At 55.0% G+C, this 19,909-nt stretch overlaps 1 protein-coding gene across 2 annotated transcripts; it reads left to right on the top strand.

Annotated features, from left to right (window-relative positions):
* Positions 1–304: 304 nt before the first annotated feature.
* LOC148805123 (segment polarity protein dishevelled homolog DVL-2-like) lies at positions 305–19,413 on the top strand. Of its 2 annotated transcripts, none has more exons than XM_088909757.1 (15): positions 305–645; positions 11,262–11,331; positions 11,606–11,751; positions 12,166–12,275; positions 12,871–13,000; positions 14,087–14,177; positions 14,407–14,476; positions 14,921–15,060; positions 16,186–16,262; positions 17,005–17,072; positions 17,261–17,401; positions 17,838–17,969; positions 18,093–18,269; positions 18,395–18,613; positions 18,716–19,413. In XM_088909757.1, the coding sequence occupies exons 1-15, from the start codon at positions 485–487 to the stop codon at positions 19,273–19,275; spliced, it is 2,292 nt and encodes a 763-aa protein (XP_088765883.1). In that variant the 5' UTR covers positions 305–484; the 3' UTR covers positions 19,276–19,413. The 2 variants fall into 2 exon arrangements, with proteins under 2 accessions (XP_088765883.1, XP_088765884.1); XM_088909758.1 differs by having other exon boundaries at positions 417–645; positions 17,261–17,395.
* Positions 19,414–19,909: the final 496 nt, after the last annotated feature.

Here is a 19,909-nt window from a genome sequence, read left to right as displayed (position 1 = left end):
TGCTGCCGGCTGCAGCGCAGGTCCCGAGTGAGGATGGGGGGGAGGTGTCTGTGGGCCTATGGCCTCTACGCTCCCGCGACTAGCCGGCACACGTGTGGGAAAGGGGGAAGGGGGCACGTCGGCCAGGACGCAAGCGGCGCCCACCTGACGTCAGACGCCGCGCTGGCTTACAGAGAAAGTTTTTTTTTCCTTCTCTCACTCTTCTCTCCCCCCCCCCGCCTCAGTTGTTAGAAAGTTTTTGTTTTGATTTTTTTTTCCGGCGTCCGTCTGCACCCCCCCCCCCCCTCCGCCCCTTCTCCTTTCCTCCGTCCTCCTCTGCTCTGGTTCGGAAACACGGCAAAAGTTGAGGGGGTGGGAGAGCGGAGAAAGTCAGCTTGTAACCTTTAAAGCCCCGGCGCGCACGACACCGATCCAGCCGCAACAGCGAGCTGGGTGTCCGCTCGGCATCCCCCCGTCGGTTCGCAAAAAAAAAAAGAGGTTGGAAATGGCGGAGACGAAAATCATCTACCACATTGACGAGGAGGAGACGCCGTATCTGGTGAAGATCCCCATCGCCGCGGAGAAAATCACGCTGCTGGACTTCAAGCAGGTCTTGAACAAACCGAACTACAAGTTCTTCTTCAAATCTATGGATCAGGATTTCGGGTGAGGGCGACGCGTTGTCTCGGTTTGTTACCGTACGCGGTAGGGCACGGTGCAAAAGTACATCTGTAGGGTCAGTTATAAAACACACACACACGAACCGGGGAAACGGGTTTAAAAATGTGTGCAAGGGGTTCTCTGCCGGGGAACGTGGCTATCGTGCTGTTTTTTCCCCCTAAAAAAATGCGGGGTTGTAGCTTTCGGGCGCCGTTGGGTAGTTTCAATGAGAATTCATTTTTGAACACGAGAAGGGCATCGGGTGCAGTTCGAGGGGTTCCGTGCGCTCAAGTCCCCCGTCTTAAATGGAGGTCGGATTAAGAAAGTGGGGGAAAAAAAAAAAAGATTTTGACCCTTTGCGAAGACGCGCAATTTGTTTTATCTAGGGGTTTGGAGCAGGGGTCGAACGAGGGAGAAGGTAAATTATTCAGCTTTGTTATGTGCTTGCAGAGGTGGAGGTGTTCGTCTTTGTTTCGGAAACTTTGCTGTGCTTTTTTTCCCCCCGTGGTGACATTCCTTGGGGATTTAAGGAACGAAAACCTTTAAAAAGCTCGCGTACCCCCCCCCCCCCCCCCACTAACAAAATGGGAAGCACGTTTCGGCAGAAACACAAGGTTTCCGTCTTTTTTTCTGGGGTGGGGAAAATCTACAGTAGATTTTTGCGAGACGTCTTCTGCAGTCCAGGAAAGTCGTCCTCGTTTTTTTGTTTTCCTCCAGACTGACTGTAATTAAAGAAAATCGGCGAGTGTGGACGTGGGGTGGCGGTGTAGCCTGTACCCCCCCCCCCCCTTCCCAAATTGTACCGTTTCTCTCTCTCTCCTGTGCTGTGTTTGTCTGTCTTTGCAAAGAAAAAAAAGTAGGAATTTCTATTATTCCAGCGAACAAAACGAATAGCTTCGGCTCCCGAGAAGGAGTAAAAAAAAACCACAGACGAGAGAACTTTTCTAAGAGGGATTAGTGCTCTTTTTCACTACCTGCTTAATCCTTTCTTTTTTTCTGTTGTGAAATCTTTTTTTTGGAAACTCCGCCAGGTTTCTGCCTCTCAGTAACCCCCTCCCTCCCTCCCTCTCTTTTTCCATTTTTCGAGAGCCGCTTCCTTTTAAATGACCTCGTTCATTTCTACGATTTCCTCAATTCGGGGCCGATTTGAGGATTTAGGTTTCCTGCTTAGACGCCGAAGGGAGATCTCTTCAGATCTGCGGCCCCGGTCTGCAGCTTTTTTTTTTTGTTCTTGGAAGCCCTTTCTCTCTCTCTCTCCCAGGCGTCATGGCGGCGCTCACCGCTGCCTCCCAGCTCCAGGGGGGTCTGGCCTTCAGTTCCAGACGGGGACACCCGTCTGTGTGGAGTTAGCATGTCCTCTTCCCAAAAGTGTGGGTCTCCACTCACCTCTCCCGGGAAAACGTACCCCCATCCCCCAACCCCCCCCACCAGGGTGTGTTTAAAGAAATTTCATCCGTTTTGTTTGTGTGTGAGGGGATGACTCTGACTTTGGGACTGTATTGACACATTTGCTTCAGTGCCAGGGTGTTGGTATTGTTCTGTGTGCATGTGTGCAGTGCACAGTACAGCTAGGGTTACATTAAAGGAAGTAGCTTGAGAGGTTATGCTGGTTTTAAACTCCTCTGTCATGGTATTCATCAGCTTTGCTTAATGGCTTCGAAAGTTACGCAGCTCGTCTGTCACATGAGTGCAGTCTAACAGTGTCCTAAAAAATGCAGTCACTGTACGTGGTGGCAGCTCAGCGGAGCCAAGCTTGCCCTCGCTTTGTGTGTTACCAGTGTTACTTATAAAGTGCCTTTCCAAACCCACAGATGGCATGCATAGTGATAAAGAAAAGTACAATAAAAAGTAAAGTAAGGAAAAAAAAAATAAAATGAGAATTTGTCTCGTCACGTCTGAGGAAAGGCATCCCACCATAACCATGGAGCAGCGAAGGAAAAGTCTCGGAAAGTCCGAGGTTCGGTCCCGAGCGCAGTGAGCAAAGGGCCGGCCCGCACTGACCGGAGCCCGAGAGGCAGTGTGAACATGGAGGAGCCGGATCTTTTAAAGCTTAAGAAAGTCAGTCACAAGATCTCCCATCAAACAGGAGATGTTATAGGCAGCCAGTGTAGAGATTTCAGTGTAGGAGTGAAAGGCAGCTGCTGGGAGTTCATAGTCTAGCTGTTTTGGGTAAATTGCAACTTACTGAGGCCTGTCAGTGAGAGCAACAACTCTCCCACCCCCCCCTTCAGAGACTTTTTAACTCGCTCAGCTTCTGCTTTAGCAAAGTCGCTACAGCAAATCAGGGAGCAGGTCTGCATCATAGTCCCGTGGCAGAGAAGACCGGAAGAGCCGCAGAGCTTGATCTCCTGGATATCCCCTTCGATCGAAAACGTCCTGATCAGACAGTGACCAAATTCTCATAATCATTCCTTACGCTTTATATAGCGCTTTTCTGGACGCTCCACTCAAAGCGCTTTACAGGCTAATGGGGATCCCCTCCACCCCCACCAGTGCGCAGCCCCACCTGGATGATGCACCAGTACTCTCCCCACACGCCAGCTGATCCTCCCTCCTTGCTCCCCGGTTCTGTCTTCTGCATCTGCCCCCTGAAACCTCGGCCGCTCTCTGCTGTCACCCTTCCCTGACGAAGCCGAAGGCCCCGTTCAGTAGGCGTCTACTCCTGTCCCGGCGCCCTCGCACTGTCGACCAGCTGTTTCCCGGCAAGGTTTCGATTTGCAAGCAGGCTGCAATCCCTCGCTGTCCGAGCAATATGGAGGCGTAGTAACTTCTTCCTGTTTTTTTCATTTAGCGAGGAAATTTTCACTCTTTTACAATGGGCTCTCGTGAGGCATTGCTGAGATTCGACTTCTCTCCACCTTCTTTCCTTAATTTTCCCACGTTTGTGATAATCCAGGTTTTCTGATCTGATGAGGAATTTGCTCTTTATTTTTACTACATTTGAACTTTTTTCTAATAGAGGCTTGTGTGTGTTCAGTGCAGATAGTGCAGGATAGTCCCTAATGTTAATGCATGTGCTAACCATGTAACTACTGGAGGGGACTGGACCGTAAATGAGCAGGAGTGGGATTGTGTTCCTACCTCTTGTTTGTACATCGGCTAATGACTGTAAGCACGTCTGCAAATAATTAACCTGGAGTGTCATTGTTTCATCAGCTCTGTGCTGCATTAAGGTGAGATTTGGGTCCTTGAGGAATCCCGTCTCTGGAAGCAGTCACAGATTATAATCCAGGAATAACAGGAACTTCATGTGCATTGTGTGAGGTTTTCAGGATTAACACTGCCTAGATTCAAGAGCAGTAGAACTAGGCTATCTTTTATTCCCACAGCTAGTGACCTGCTCAGTTTGGACAATTGACTGTTTATCTTGCTTTATATATGTTTATTTTCTTTCTCATCCTACATGTGTGTCGATTATCTGTTAGTGGGTTCGTGTTGTGTTAAATGTATTGCGTAATTAGAATTTCCCCTGTGGGATAATTAGGAAAACGAGGGGTAACTGGCCTGAGAATGAGAGTTGCCTGTATCCTGCAGGGTGCTCTGGAGTGGGTGATCCTGGCCCAACAGAGGTCACCCCTCGATCTTTGCTAATGACCACCGATTGCACAGTGGAACGGGAGGCGTGCGCTCCAGCTGTACCCCCTGATAGACAGAGTGAGGGGAAAGCTGGACGCAGCGTTACACTGAGGAGCAGTTCTGTGCACATCTCCCCATCAGAACTGAAGAACGCAGTGGTTGCCGTAGGAAGGAGTCGGGTTGGGCTGCAGGGAGATCCCACTCAGCGGTTTCTTACAGGATCTGCTGAAGACACACAGTGGGGCGGTTTGTTCCACCCACCCACCACGCTTTGTATAAAGACGGGCCTCCTGCTGTGTTCTTAATTTCCTTCTTGTGCTTAATTTCCCCTGAGTCTCTGCTTCACTTGTGGTCTTGAGGTCCAGTCCGCAGTCCTGACCTGGTCATGTTGCCTTTCAGGAACTGGGGAGCTGGTATAGAGCCCCCTCATCTTCCTTGATGTTTGGGACTAGAGAGATTCAGCGCCTTTGACCTGGGTGTGTTGCAATCTTAGCTAAAGAATGACCTGTACTTGCCTTTTTTTTTTCCTGTACCCATTCCAAGACACTCTTCCGCAATGCGGCAGCCTCATCTATTCCCAGCTGCTGGTTTCAGGACACCCAGGTAATCCCTGCTGAGCCGGTGCTCTGTAGGTACAGAGTGGGCTCAGCTGGAGGTGAGCGTGTTGTTCAACACTCCCTCATGCTGTAGCAGATCGCACCCAGCCTGGTGAGACAGTGGCACCGCGGGATGCTGCGTTTGGTTATTCAGATGACGTTTTGAATTGCGTGCGTGTTGGCAGTGGAAGGGAGGGGGGCCGGCAGTGGACCCTGATTTAAATCCCTGACACTTCATCACTCTAGAACAGCTGCCACACACTCTATCAATCAGTCACCTCTCACCTCTTGGGCAGGCATGATGAAACTGTGTCGCCTGGCTGGAGAGAGAGAGAAGTTCCTGTGTTCTGTGCAGATTTTGGGGCCACTGTGATTTAATAAGCATCCTCTCTGGGATAACCTTGCACAAAGTTAATGCACAGGGCCAGTGGAGCACACAATATTCCAGCCAGAGACGTTTTTCGAATCTTTCTAGTAATTTGGACAAGGGGGCATCACGCAGCGCCAGGAGATGGGTCGGAGCAGGAATTTCTCAGCTGGGTTTGCTGCAGGTGTGTGCGGACTGGAAAGAGCAGACAAGTCTCGTTGCGGGAAGCTTGCGCTGATCTGCATTGTAACAAGCCTGGGCTGGAACCTTGCTTTGCGCATGTGGGTTAGGCTCTGGAGGAAGTGAGCGGGGGAAGGAATTGGCGGTTGCGCTCGCCCTGCCCCGGGGGACAGCTGCATGGAATAGTTCCAGCAAAGACCATCTCGGCCTTCATACAGAGGGTGGGGTGGGGGAGTTTGTTGTTTTCGAATGCAGATCCTGATGGACGCTTTTTGCGTGTTCTGTGGTTTTCCTTTTCCTCTAAATTATTGGTGTCCCTATAACTTTCACTAGATGGGAGGACACTAAAGTCCAGGCTGCACGAGTCGCCGGCAGGGAGTCAGTACCAAGGGACGCCTTTGCCAACGTCCTGAATCAGACTGCAGATGAGGAAAGTCCAGGCTGAAGCCTTGCCGATTGTTAGCCGAGATCTGTAATGCAGTAAAAGCAGAGTTAGTGCTGCCTCTCTTGGTGAACTCAGTAGGAATGGAGGCTCCAGTAAGCACAAGACCAGTTCCTTTGCAAACATGCCAAAGGGCAGGGCTTGGGGGTGGCACACAGTGGTGTGGTGGTTAGCTCCAATGCACCTTGGCTCCAGGGTTCCGGGTTTGATTTGAGTTCGGGTCACCTTCTGTGTGGAGTCTGCGCGGTCACCCAGTGTTCAAGTGGGGTTTCTCTGGGTGTGTGAGTTTCTGCCCTCTTCCCAAAAGCATGCAGGTTAGGGTGACTCTGAATTGCCCCTGTGTGGGCTGTTTCACGTGAGGTGGTGGTTCCAAAACCAGCCAGCAGAAGGTGTGAAAACGACAGACGCAGAACCCAGTGAGTCAGAAGGCCTCCTCTCCTTTGATGGAGCAGAAAAGTGTTGTGCTGTGAGGCAGGTGCGTGAGTAGGTTAGCGCCCCGATCTTAGACTGTGCTCTTGTGCACTCCTCCCTCCCTCCCTCGTTTCCCCAAGCAAGCACATCATGTCAGGCTGAGCTAAACGGTTTGAGGTGGGGGCTTCCGTTGACTGGCCCTGAGAAGTGAGTGCTGGCTTCCTCAATGCAGCCGGGCAGTTTGTACCCCTTGCCTACTCCCGGAGCCAGTCCAGGCTGCTGGGGAGAGAGGCTCCAGAGCAGGTAATGAAGTCAGGGTGCCAAGTCCTTTCCCGAAAGCAGCAAACATCTCGTGTGGTTGCTGATCCCGTCCAGCTGTTTCCCCAAAGAAGCCAGGATATGGGCTTCAGCATCATGTGCTGGGTAGCTTGTTCCACACTCCCACCACCCTTTGTGTAAAGAAGCGCCTCCTGCCTCGATTCTCTCTGCACTCTCTCCGCTCAGGCCCTCCCCCTCCCCCCAGTCTTGCATTGCCCCCTGGAGGAGTTTGCTCGCTGGCATCGGGCTGGGATTCGAACCCTGGGCGGTGTCGGTGCCGAGCCGAGCCGAGACGCAGCCCATCGGCCTGCTCCCATCCAGCGGCGCCCCTTCCCCAGTCCCCCGGATTCCATCTCCTTTGCTTTCCAGCCAGGTTTTGCAGGCCTGTTTTTTTTTGTGGTTGTTTTACACACAGGGACAGCTGCCAAAGCGCGGCTGGCGGAGACAGACCATTTGCTGGCTGTCTGGAGAGGGCCCAGGCTGGAGCAGAGTCAACAGGAAGGCCAGTGGGGGTGGGTCGGTGGGGTGTGGGGATCCTGGAGGGGGTGACCTGTGTGTGTGTGTGTGTTTGGGGAGTTAGGGTGGGGCATCAGTGCAGCGGCTCCTATGGTTGTCGGACATGACACGACTGGGAAACATCCCAGGAGGCCCTGCTCCGCCCGCGGATGGACGTCCCGGGTCTCCTGCTCTGCGGAGAAGGGAGATTTCCGTCCCCCCGGCATGATCTCCGAGGCGCGGCGCGGAAGCGAAAATAGCGCCCCCTGTCTCTGGGCGCCGGTTTTGCATTGTGCCGCTTCGTCGCTGTCGGAACGGTTGGCGCCCCTCCTTGTTGGGTTCGGTTCGGCGCCCGTTGCGCGCCCTGCGTTGGGGAACACCCCCCTGCGTCCGTGTCCTGTGTGATCTCTCTCTCTCTCGCTGGGCGCGGGGGCTCAGAGCCGAGTGTTTGTCTGGTGGGCTGCGGAAGGAGGCGTCTTGTTTCCCGCGCCCCCCCCCCGGGAGAGCCCGAGTGGGCTTCTGGGTTTCTGAGCGCAGGCGGGGGTCAGAATCCGGGCATCCCCTCTCACGCACACAGGAATCCCACCCTCCAGGGACGTCGCGGGGGGCTGTGGAGCTGTGTGGAGTTAATTCAGCCCCAATCGGATGAGTGTGTGAAGTCGGGAGGAGCTCGGTGTGACGCAGGCATGCCATTTCATTTGCGTGTGTGTGTTTGCAGGACGGTAATGAAGGACAGATGTGGAGGTGCTGCAGGGAATGATCCCACTGTCTGTGTGTGTGTGTGTGTGCACGCACCAGTAGTGCTGGCAGCAGGGTGTGTGTACGGGGTGTGTGCAGCAGTCCTGGCAGCAGCGTGTGTGTGTGCAGTACTACTGGCAGCAGGGTGTTTATGGGGAGTGTGTGTGTGCTTGTGTGTGTGGAGTAATACTGACAGCAGGGTGCTTGTGTGAGGTGTGTATTGGCAGCAGGGTGTGTGTGGGGAGTGTGTGTGCAGTATTACTGGCAGCAGGGGCCGGTGTGTGTTTCTGTGTGGAAACTGTGTGTTTGTGTGTACTAGTATTGGCAACAGGATGCCTATGTGTGTGGGGTTTTCTGTGTGGAAACTGTGTGTTTGTGTGTAGAAGTATGGGCAACAGGATGCCTATGTGTGTGGGGGGTATGTACTGTATGTGTTTGCGTGTGTGGGGAGTGTGCACACAGCAGTACTGGCAGCAGGGAGTGCGTTTGTGTGTGTGGGGAGTGTGCACGCAGCAGTATTGGCAGTTAATAATCATGCCTGTGTTATTCTGTGGAGACGGAATGGGTTTGATGAGGGAGTTGGAATGAGAAGTCTGGAATCGACCCCATCCTGTCTTGTTTTAAATCAGAATCTGCCAGAAGTGTTTGCTTTGGGTCTGTGTCTGCCCCGTGCGGAGTTTGGAACAGGAGAGGAGAACAGAATAAACCTTCCCACATCTATACGAATGCAGATGTGTGTGTGTGTGTGGCATGTCCTGTGGACAGGATCTTCTCAGAATGTACTGTGTTGCTTTTGTGGGGAGGGGAGGGGGGGGTTGGGCTTCCTCCAGTAATTTTCTACCATTGCTTTAAGGGTGTGATGGATTTTTACAGGGCCAGTTAGAAGATCCTTAGTATCCCTGTGATCACCGAGGCCTGGAGCCTCTCTCTGCCCACGTGACTGCGATACTCCAGTGGACGTGTCCCCAGCCTCTGTGGAAACTCTGTGGATGGATTGTTATTGAATCATTGTTCTCGTTGGAATGTGTTCAACCGCCACTAAGTGCTGTCCAGGAAGTGCGTGCGGTTTGTTCAGTTCGGCGGCTCTGCAGGGCTGATCTAAGACTCCAGTGAGGCCCCCTGTTCTTCCTACATCATCTCCTTGAAGCTGCACGGACAGGGAAACCCAGCCCATTCGTGAGTGCTGTCGAAAGTATTTGTGCTGCTTTCGTTCTCCCGAGATACAGCGCCTTAAATCTTTGGGGATCTGACCTCGCTCACCCCCCCTGCCCCTCCAGAATGGCACAGGAGAGCCGAACCCGTCTCGTTCTGTGGTGCTCTGCCTGTGCGGTTTTTAGCTGTCGAAAGTAGCTTTTGAGGGGCTTTCTTCCTGCAGTATAGCGACTTCTTTTTTCGGGGAGTCGCGCGACTGTCGCCCCTTTTTCCGGCGGCTGAACAAGGTGCGGCATGTGGAGAACGAAAGAAGCCAAACCAGCACCAATGGATCAGTGCCGAATGCCGGGGGTTTCGCTGTTGGTGCCGTTGGTAGGAGGGCCAGCTTCACAGCCCTTCTAACCTCCCCCGTGATGTGTGTGCTGCCACCTAGTGGCTGTGTGCTCAATAACAGACACACTGGTGCACCAGTGGAAAGAGGGGACGGGGAGTTCAATTCAATTCAAAGTACCTTATTCATCCCCAAGAGGCAATTTATGCAGCAAGCAGTGTGAGGGAGAACACATTCCAGATAAAACTGGTGAAAAACATGGTATCACAATATTCCAAAAAAAAAGAAGCAAAAGGCTCATATAATGCATTACAAAGTGCATGTACATTGTTTATTATTATTATTATTATTATTATTATTATTAATACCTTTCACTTTCACTGTGGACACTCCACTCAGAGTGCTTTACAGGTAATGGGGATCCCCTCCACCACCACCAGTGTGCAGCCCCACCTGGATGACGCAATAGCAGCCATAGTTCACCAGTATACCCATCACACACCAGCTCTCAGTGGGGAGGGGAACAGAGTGATAAAGCCAGTTCAGAGATTATTATGAGGCCATGACTGGTAAAGGCCAGGGGGAAATTTGGCCAGGACATTGGGGTAACACCCCTCCTCTTTTCAAGAAACACCCTGGGATTTTTAATGACCACAGAGAGTCATTGAGAGACTCGGTTTAACATCTCATCAGCTCTTCCAGCAGCAGCCTTAGCTTTCCCAGCAGGTCTCCGATCCAGGTACTGGCCAGGCTCACAGCTGCTGAGCTGCAGCGGGTTGCAGGGTGCGAGCTGCAGGGGGATAGAGCTGCTGGCCCAAAATCAAGGGCTGTACGATAGTGTTGGGGGTCTGTGCAGACAGTAATGTGAATGTGTCACCCCTCAATTCTGCCCCAGTCTCTCGGGCGCACACTCGTTTTTTGGGGGGCGCTTGGTGGCCGTGCAGTGGGTTCCCCCGCCCGTCGAGAGGGGTGTTTGTGGGGTTCAGCACGCGGGTGTCCTGGCAGTGCGGGAGGGAGCGGACTGGCCCACAGCCAGCGGCCAGAACCGTCTCCTCGCAAAAACACAAATGCTGCCGTTCTCCGACAAGGGAAAAACACACCCGGCAGCTCTGTCGGGCCCCCCTGTCTGTCTTCCCAGGAAAAACCGTTGGAATCGGACAGAGACAGAACGGGAGTAGTCCGGGAGATGGCTTGGTCTCGGAAGACCCGAGAAACGTGCTGGTTTTCAAGGCCCAGAGTAGGAAAGGGCAGAAGAGGCCACGGAAAAAGACGGCGTTTTATTCCAACAGCGCCTGCTTGTCCCGGTCCTCTCCAGCGGTTCACTAACCCCACTCGTCTTCTGGGCTTGCACCTCTTGAACAGAATTCATGTCCTAAAGCTCCTTTAGAGCCATTTCAGGGTGTAAAAATGCTTAAAGGAGCAATAACCCCCGAGAAAAACACAAGGGTGTATACAGTATGTGAACAGAAAAGAGCAGGGGAAGGTTAATTCCTCGCAGAAGAATAAAAAGGAGAAATACAACGTTTCAGCTTTTGAGCCTCCTTTGGCGTCTTCTTTACACGCCAAGAAGGCCGAATCATCGCATTTCTCCTTTCTCATTCTCAGGCAGTCTCCACGAACTGTGCTCCTGCTGTGCCGCCCCCCTAAAGGTTAGCGGTTTGACTTAGACTGGCTCAGCATGAACAGTGAAACACAGGCCAGAGATTACAAGTGGAAATTAAGTGCAATTAAGACCGAGAACAGGAGGCACTTCTTTACACGAAGGGTGGTGGGAGAGTGGAACAGACTACCCTGCCATGGGGTTGAAACTGGCTTCCTTCAGGAAATGGCCAAATGAGACCCTTGGATCAATGAACTACTTGCCATCAGACGGCTTAGGAGTTCTAAACGGCCTCCTCTCCTTTCTTATACTCCTCCACTGGGCGCCAGAAGAAGCTGTGCAGTCCAGTCTCGGGCACACCTGCCTGTGTGACGAGGTGTATCAAAGTAAGACCCGTCTACTTTTCTGTGTCCCAGGGTGGTGAAGGAAGAGATATCGGATGACAGCGCCAAGCTTCCCTGCTTCAACGGAAGAGTTGTGTCATGGGTGAGGACTTTCGCCCAGGGGTGAAGGCACACGCTTCCTGTCTCCCATCTCCCAGGCGACCTGTCCTGCAAAGGGCTTTTCTCCCAGGGATGGCTGCCAGGAGGTGTGCGGGGGAGGGAGGTGATTTAGGGTGCACAGAAACGGATCTTTAGGCCATGCCACGGGCAGTAATTGCTTTTAGGTTCCCCTACGTTTTTTTTAATAATTAAAATAAGGGGAAGATTTCTCTCCGCCCTTCCTCGTCTCTCAATCGTCCTGCCTTCTCTGCTCACAGCTGGTGTCCTCGGACAGCCCCCAGACGGAGCCGTCGCCCCCCCCAGTGGAGGTCCGCGCCGAGCCTTCCCCACCCCCTCCTCCGCTACCCCCGCCCCCCGCGGAGCGCCCTGGGGGTATCGGCGATTCCCGGCCCCCCTCCTTCCAGTAAGTCTTACCCTCCCGGACGCTGGGACTGAGGACGGCAGCCCTCCTGCGCCTGTACTGCCGTTTCAGGCTCGAACGGGACAGACAGAGGAGCCGCTCCAGAGAGAGCTGTCAGGGTCATGACCTAAAGAGGCTGTAGCACAGGTTCGGTATCATTTACTGGGGAAACTGGATGGCACTGGATGTTAAGAATATTAGTAGGAAGTGTTTTAATTATTTTTTTGGGGTGAATGTAAGATTTTTTTTTTCCATTATTGTCTAATAAGAACAAAAATTAGAGATTGAAAAAAATTAAACAAGTCCTCCAAAGTTGGGGGGGGGGGAGAGATGGCTGATAGCGTTTGTGTTCGAGTGAGTGAAACGGGGGTCCGAGTCGTGTTAAATCCCTGGTGTCTGCCGACTGCGGTTTTGCAGCCCCAACGTGGCGGGCAGTCTGGAGAACCTGGATGACCACACGGAGACGGAGTCGGTGGTGTCTTGCAGGAGGGAGAGGCCGCGCCGGAGAGAGAGCTTGGAGCCGCACGGTGAGCCCCGCCCCTCGTGGCGCGGCCCACAGGAGGGCGCCCGCGTCTCTTCGGTCAGGAGCAGTGGGGGGGGGGGCAGGGGATCCAAGTGCATTAAGTTGGAAGGGGGTATAGAGAGTGACTTCTGAGTCTATGGAGACACAAGAACGTGGCTATCAAAATTGGAACCTAAAAGGAAATTGGTTTGAGGCGGGGGTGGGGGGGTGGGAAACAGTTCTTTACACCAAGAGTTGTGGGTGCCCACAACACTGGTCTCCAAGCTTTGGGTTCTTTAAAAAAAAAAACGGTTAGACGCCCTCTGGTGGATGCAGTCATGCTTCCATTCGAATGTGTGTGGAGTTGGACGGGGCACAGCGACGGCGGCACTGGTGTTCGAGTGACACTGCTGACTCTCAGTGCTGCGCTGTTGGGTGTGTTTTCTGGGGTGGGGAGCGCAGCTACGTGCTGCTTGAAAATGTGAAAAATTTGACATCAAAAGGAAATAAAGGGTGACCGCCAAGGGGGGGGTGTTTCCTGCTGCTGGGAGAGTCAGGGGTTCGTCTTTGGAGATGTTGGGGAGCTTTATTCACCCCTCCCCTCTCCCGGCTGTCGGCAGGTCCTCGTCTGAACGGGCAGAGCAGGTTAGAGCGCCACCTAGCGGGCTACGAGAGCTCCACCACTGTGATGAGCAGCGAGCTAGAGACCACCAGCTTCTGCGACTCGGACGATGACGACACCATGAGCAGGTCAGCTGTGCCTGGGGCTTGGGGTTTTGTTGCAGGTTTCACTTCCTGAAGATGGGGTTTTGGTTTTGCATTTTCCAACCTCTCAAGTTGGAATCTCCTGACTGGAGGAGTGGGGTGTCCCTCACTGACACACTGTGAGCCCCCAGTGCCTGACAGGAGAGGGGGTGCTGACTGGAGGAGTGGGGTGTCTCTCACTGACACACTGTGAGCCCCCAGTGCCTGACAGGAGAGGGGTCCCTGCTGGAGGAGTGGGGTGTCCCTCACTGACACACTGTGAGCCCCCCAGTGCCTGTCAGGAGAGGGGTCCCTACTGGAGGAGTGGGGTGTCTCTCACTGACACACTGTGAGCCCCCAGTGCCTGACAGGAGAGGGGTCCCTACTGGAGGAGTGGGGTGTCTCTCACTGACACACTGTGAGCCCCCAGTGCCTGACAGGAGAGGGGTCCCTACTGGAGGAGTGGGGTGTCTCTCACTGACACACTGTGAGCCCCCAGTGCCTGACAGGAGAGGGGTCCCTACTGGAGGAGTGGGGTGTCCCTCACTGACACACTGTGAGCCCCCAGCACCTGACAGGAGAGGGGGTGCTGACTGGAGGAGTGGGGTGTCTCTCACTGACACACTGTGAGCCCCCAGTGCCTGACAGGAGAGGGGGTACCTGCTGGAGGAGTGGGGTGTCCCTCACTGACACACTGTGAGCCCCCAGTGCCTGACAGGAGAGGGGATCCTGACTGGAGGAGTGGGGTGTCTCTCACTGACACACTGTCAGCCCCCAGTGCCTGACAGGAGAGGGGGTACCTGCTGGAGGAGTGGGGTGTCCCTCACTGACACACTGTGAGCCCCCAGTGCCTGACAGGAGAGGGGATCCTGACTGGAGTAGTGGGGTGTCTCTCACTGACACACTGTGAGCCCCCAGTGCCTGACAGGAGAGGGGGTGCTGACTGGAGGAGTGGGGTGTCCCTCACTGACACACTGTGAGCCCCCAGTGCCTGACAGGAGAGGGGGTGCCGATTGTAAATGAAAATGCAGGGAGTGGTTCTGGTTGGCGGTATGACGGTATGACGGTATGCTGTTGGCTGTGCTCCGACAGGTTCAGCAGCTCCACGGAGCAGAGCACCGCATCCCGGCTGCTGAAGCGACATCGCCGCCGCCGGAAACAGCGCCCCCCGCGCCTGGAGCGGGTAAGTGCGCAGCCAACAGTCGTGCCTTCTGGGAAGGAATGAAGCTGGTTTTACCTGTAATTGAACGTTTTGCTCATAACTTTATGTCCATGTCTTCAGAAGTGTATTCTGCACGGACAGCTATAAGAGTCTAGAGCCCTGACTGTGCTCTGTGCCAGGGCGATGCAGAGTTTTCGGCCTCAGCGCCAATAGGCTGTTCTGTGTAACAGTGCAGTGTGTTTTGTTACAGGCCTCCTCCTTCAGCAGTGTCACGGACTCCACGATGTCCCTCAACATCATCACTGTCACTCTCAACATGGGTGAGTACAGGCCCCTCCCTGTCTCACACAGCCCTCCTTCTGTAACAGACAGGTGGCGCTGTTCTCGAAGAAGTGACCTGTGGAAATTCCTGCGGTCAGGCTGCTCCAGCGCTGATTTTTAGCCCAGCTCCTTTCTTAATTACTTAATTGATCTGTTCGGATCAGAAGTCAGATCTGTTGTTTTCTTTGACTTCTGATTCATGTTCTAATTGAAAAGCACGTGTAAACCCTCCAGGAATTCTCTCGAGGACTGAAATAGCTGGTTTGGTGCCCATGAGGTTAAATTCCTGGCAATCCTGGACCAGGTTTGGGAACCAGTGGTCTAGGGAGATGGAGCAGAAGTGTTTGTGCAGCATTTGTGGGGACTGCAGCTCTGAAGCAGGAGCAGTTCGACTCTCCCATCTGATTGCAGGGTCATCTCTCTGTCTCTTCCTCCCTGTGCAGAGAAGTATAACTTCCTGGGCATCAGCATCGTGGGCCAGAGCAACGAGCGCGGCGACGGTGGTATTTATATCGGCTCCATCATGAAGGGCGGGGCTGTGGCGGCTGATGGCAGGATCGAGCCAGGAGACATGCTGCTCCAGGTGAGTGGGTGGGGCAAGAGGTAGTGTGGGGGCAGGGCAAGGGGTGGCAGATGGTAGGACTTAGTTAGGACTTAGTGAGTGATTGGGGCAAGAGGTAGTGAGTGGGCGGGGCAAGGGGCGGTCACAGGCAGGATCGAGCCAGGAGACATGCTGCTCCAAGTGAGTGGGCGGGGCAAGGGGCGGTCACAGGCAGGATCGAGCCAGGAGACATGCTGCTCCAAGTGAGTGGGCGGGGCAAGGGGCGGTCACAGGCAGGATCGAGTCAGGAGACATGCTGCTCCAAGTGAGTGGGCGGGGCAAGGGGCGGTCACAGGCAGGATCGAGCCAGGAGACATGCTGCTCCAAGTGAGTGGGCGGTTTCAGCAAGTTTCAGCAAGCAAGTTGTGGGCAGCCACAGACAGGATCGAGTCAGGAGACATGCTGCTCCAAGTGAGTGGGCGGGGCAAGGGGCAGTCACAGGCAGGATCGAGCCAGGAGATGTGGGAGCAGGAGACTTGTCTCTTGACCTACTTAATGCAAACTAAAAATTTGATGTATTTAATGGTGTTATTTTCAATTCTTTTAAACTACTGAGATTTCAGGTTTGGTTATTCAGTTTTGCAATGCAAATAAACACTGCAGCTGAAAAGTACAGTTAAACAAATTTGGTGTTCATGTAAGAATTTGATGAGGCAACTGAGAGCTAGTCTGCAATGAAAAACTGCAGACAACTGGGGTCACAGGCAACATGATTGAGGTAAACTGTATAATGGATCATAATGTTTATAAAGATGTTAAAAACAATGTAGAAAAAAACATTTTTGGTTACACCGATAATAAAATGAAGAGGTTCTGATGAAGCAGATGATACAAAGACCTGTCATTACCTCTTTACTGTTGCCCAAGGCAAGAGATGTGCAGTTTGAAGTGATTACAGTTATGTTTATGGAAGGGCTCCCCCTTGTGGCTCAGCTGGTAAGTGTGCCTCTGGCAGGGTTGAGCTCGTGCAGTCCAGGCAGCCTCCCCACTATCCCCTCTGATGGCTGTCACCATCACTGCAGGAGAGGAACCACAAGTCTGTTTCAGGCAGAAATTAAATGAGCCGCGGCTTACCTCTCTCCCCTTCCTTCTCCCCCACCCCCCCAGGTGAACGACATCAACTTCGAGAACATGAGTAACGACGACGCTGTCAGAGTCCTCCGGGAGATCGTGCACAAGCCGGGGTGGGTGCTTGGTGTCGGTCCTGTCCGCGGGCGTTCCCTTACCTGATCGTTTTCTGTGTTTTAATAGCGGTTCGGAACAACGCGATGGATACAATTAGAAATGGGAGCTCACACACCAAAAGACCAGGTACAAAGGTAGAAGGAGGGGCTCATTCACTGAGCTCTGAACAGAAAGGAATCTGGTCCAGTTTGGAAAGTGCATCCCAGTTCCCGCAAGGCAAGAGGCGCGACCTTGCTGTAATCATTTAAGAGTCCCGTCTGCAAACGATCCTGTCTGGGTGAGATCTGAAGGGTTCTCGAACCCCGGTCTTGGAGAACATTTGTGCTTAGAACCACCAGCAAAAGGTGTTGTGCCTGAAGGTTAAGATGGGGGATAGTGGGGGGGTCCTCACTGAGACCCACAAGTGACAGTTGGGGGGGAAGGGGGTGAGAGAGAAGAGGGGGTGACCTCAGACTTGCTACGCTGGGCGTCTCTCCCTGCCCTGGTGGCAGTGTGGCCCTGCCTTCCTTCCCAGAAGCCTTTGCAATCCCCCTTTCCCGCGCCCTCGTGGGCCGTCTGAGTCGCACCAGTTTCATTCTGCAGCTGGCTTCAGGGCAGTGCGCAGTGGGAGATGTCGTCGGGTTGCCTCGGTAGTTCCTCATCTGCTGTAGTTTGGGCAGCTCAGGGGTTGATCGGGGCTTTTGGGTCTAGTGAAGAGCAATTGGATTCGAGCAACTAAACTCCTCTCGCTGTGTGTTTCAGGCCCATCATCCTGACGGTGGCGAAGTGCTGGGACCCCTCTCCGCAGGGCTACTTCACCCTGCCCCGGAGTGAGTACCGCCCCCCGGCGCCCTATCTCACCCCACGCAAGCCAGCCTGCCTCCGCCTGGCGCTGTGTCGCCGCCTGTTGACGGCTCTGTGACTTGAGAAATGGCCCCACCCCTGCTCATTGGTCTCACTCTCCTCCCTTGTCTCTTTCATCTGTCCCTCTCTCCTCCCTGTCTGCCCCCTTTCCCAGACGAGCCCATCCGGCCTATCGACCCTGCCGCCTGGGTGTCGCACTCGGTGGCCATGACGGGCGCCTACCCTCCCTACCCTGGCAGCTCCTCCCTCAGCACCATCACCTCCAGCAGCTCCGTCACCGAGACCGAACGTAAGTGTAAGTCCCCCACCTCCCCCCGATTCTCCGCCTGCACCCCTCGGCAGCCGGCCTCCCTCCAGTCAGAGCGGCGCAACACAGAGACGACAATCTAGGACTGGACTGTTCCAGAGCCAGAGGTTTCATTGGGCAGTATTGAGGTTCTTCGGGTTCATGTGCATGACCAGTTTCAGAGGTTTAATCTGGCAGAGCTCTGGAACTGTTCCGACTGGGAGATCTGGAGCGGCACCACGACTGTTCCCACTGGGAGATCCAGAGTGGCTCCAGGACTGTTCTGACTGGGAGATCCAGGGGCGATCCGGGAGTATTCTGACTGGGAGATCCAGGGGCGATCCGGGACTGTTCTGACTGGGAGATCCAGGGGCGATCCGGGACTTTTCTGACTGGGAGATCCGGGCATCTGTTCATGCCTTCCTTGACGCTGCTGTCCCGCCAGGTTTCGACGACTTCAACCTGTCGCTGCACTCGGATATGGCGTCTGTCGCCAAGGCCATGGCGTCCCCTGAATCCGGGCTGGAGGTGCGAGACAGGATGTGGCTGAAGATCACCATCCCCAACGCCTTCCTGGGTGAGAGAGTGAGAGATTAGGAGGGAGAGTGAGACAGAGGGATGGGGAGGGAGTACAGTGTACAGTGACACTGATTGACGATGCCCAGCATAGTTGCTGTTCTGACTGGGAATGTGTCTCCAGGCTCAGACGTGGTGGAGTGGCTCTATCACCACATCGAGGGCTTCCAGGACCGCCGAGAGGCTCGCAAGTATGCCAGTAACCTGCTGAAGGCCGGCTTCATCCGGCACACCGTCAACAAGATCACCTTCTCCGAGCAGTGCTACTACATCTTCGGGGACTTCAGCGACTGCGAGAACTGTGAGTCCCGCCCAGTAGGGGGCGCTGTACCGCCAGCCAGGCCGCTGGGGGTGATGTCATCTGGTCTGGCACGGGGCTGACACACGCTCTCTCTCTCTGTCCCTGTCTTCTCTCTCCAACCGCAGACATGGCCAACCTGTCCCTGAACGATAACGACGGCTCAAGCGGGGCCTCGGACCAGGACACGCTGGCCCCCCTGCCCCTCCCAGGGGCCACGCCCTGGCCGCTCCTGCACTCCTTCCCCTACCAGTACCCCCACCCCTACTCCAGCCAGCCGCCTCCCTACCACGAGCTCTCCAGCTACAGCTACACCCAGGGCAGCACGGGCAGCCAGCACAGCGAGGGTACAGGCCGCGCCTTCGTCCTTCTCCCCTCCTCTTCCTCTCCCTCTCTCTCGCCCGCCCCTTCCTCACGTTCCACCTGTCTCTCTCTCTCTCTGTCTGCAGGCAGCCGGAGCAGCGGGTCGACGCGCAGCGAGGGGGAGAGGCGCCGGGGGGGTAAGGGCGGCAGCGGGGGCAGCAGTACGGGCGGGGGAGGGGGCAGCCGGGAGGAGAAGTCCTCCGGGGGTGGCGGAGGGGGCGGGGCGGACTCGCGCTCAGGCAGCGGCAGCGAATCGGAGTACTCCACCCGCAGCAGCCTGAGGCGGGACCACGGCTCGGCCACGCCCAGCGAGCACAGCCACCACAGCCAGCGCTCGCACCACAGCCAGCGCGCCCCCCCGCCCCACCTCCCCTACGGCTCCCCCGGGATCCCCCTGCCCTACAACCCCATGATGGTCATGATGCTGCCCCAGCCGCACCCCCACCCCGGCCTGGCTCCCCACCCCCACCCCCATGCGGGGCACCTGCACCCGCATGCCCTGCCCCCCACGTCCACCCCCGGCGGGCCCCCCGGCGCCCCCCCGACCAGGGACCTGGGCTCTGTGCCCCCCGAGCTCACCGCCAGCCGCCAGTCCTTCCACCTGGCCATGGGCAACCCCAGCGAGTTCTTCGTGGACGTCATGTAGCCCGCCCCACGGCTCCCTGGGGTGGGGTGGGGGGAGAGGGGGTGTTGTAGAAGTGGCAGGATGGGGGCGAGGGTCCCCCGATTCCCTGATCCCCCGTGGATATTGAGTACGAATCTAGCGTAGCCGAAAAAAACAAAAGACAAGCAAACGAACAAGCCAAACGGTGATGGAGGATTGCTAAACGGTGAATTAGTGGCCCTGGAATCTCCTAAACGGGTGCTTTTTAGTCCTCCTCCTTGCCCCCCACGCAAGAGAAGCCCGACCCGAGCCAGGCCTCCCCCTCCCCTGTCCCGTTGTGGGTCCTGCAGACCACGGCAGCGGTTCTCACGGCTCCCGGGACGCGCCCCCTGCTGGGGAGGCGATGAGTCCCGGGGAGCTCATCTGGGATGAACGCCCTCAGAGGGCCCAGGAGTTAGAACGTCGGTCCTGGGATGTTAACCACGCACAAGGCCTCTTACCGAACAGACGTCACCATCATTGGGAGCTGTTCTTCACTCCCTGCCCTCCGCCCCCTCGTTGCTTTCTAAGAAAAGGGTTTTTGGGCGTCTGGCAGCTTCATCTAGAAAGATCAGACTCCGACTAATCTTTGGGGGTTCATTTGGAGATCTGGCGCCGGCAGGATTCACATAAAAGA

This window comes from Atractosteus spatula, unplaced genomic scaffold (assembly GCF_055471065.1).
Source record: "Atractosteus spatula isolate fAtrSpa1 unplaced genomic scaffold, fAtrSpa1.hap1 Scaffold_85, whole genome shotgun sequence".
Lineage (NCBI taxonomy): Eukaryota > Metazoa > Chordata > Actinopteri > Semionotiformes > Lepisosteidae > Atractosteus > Atractosteus spatula.
This window is presented reverse-complemented; position numbering and strand designations above follow the sequence as displayed.

What these genes read in the sequence shown, in the direction of transcription:
- LOC148805123 (XM_088909757.1), top strand. Translation starts at nt 485, where the DNA reads ATGGCGGAGACGAAAATCATCTACCACATTGACGAGGAGGAGACGCCG. An exon ending in CACTGTCACTCTCAACATGG is followed by an intron (nt 14,477 to 14,920) that starts GTGAGTACAGGC and finishes CTCCCTGTGCAG; the next exon opens with AGAAGTATAACTTCCTGGGC. An exon ending in CATCCCCAACGCCTTCCTGG is followed by an intron (nt 17,970 to 18,092) that starts GTGAGAGAGTGA and finishes ATGTGTCTCCAG; the next exon opens with GCTCAGACGTGGTGGAGTGG.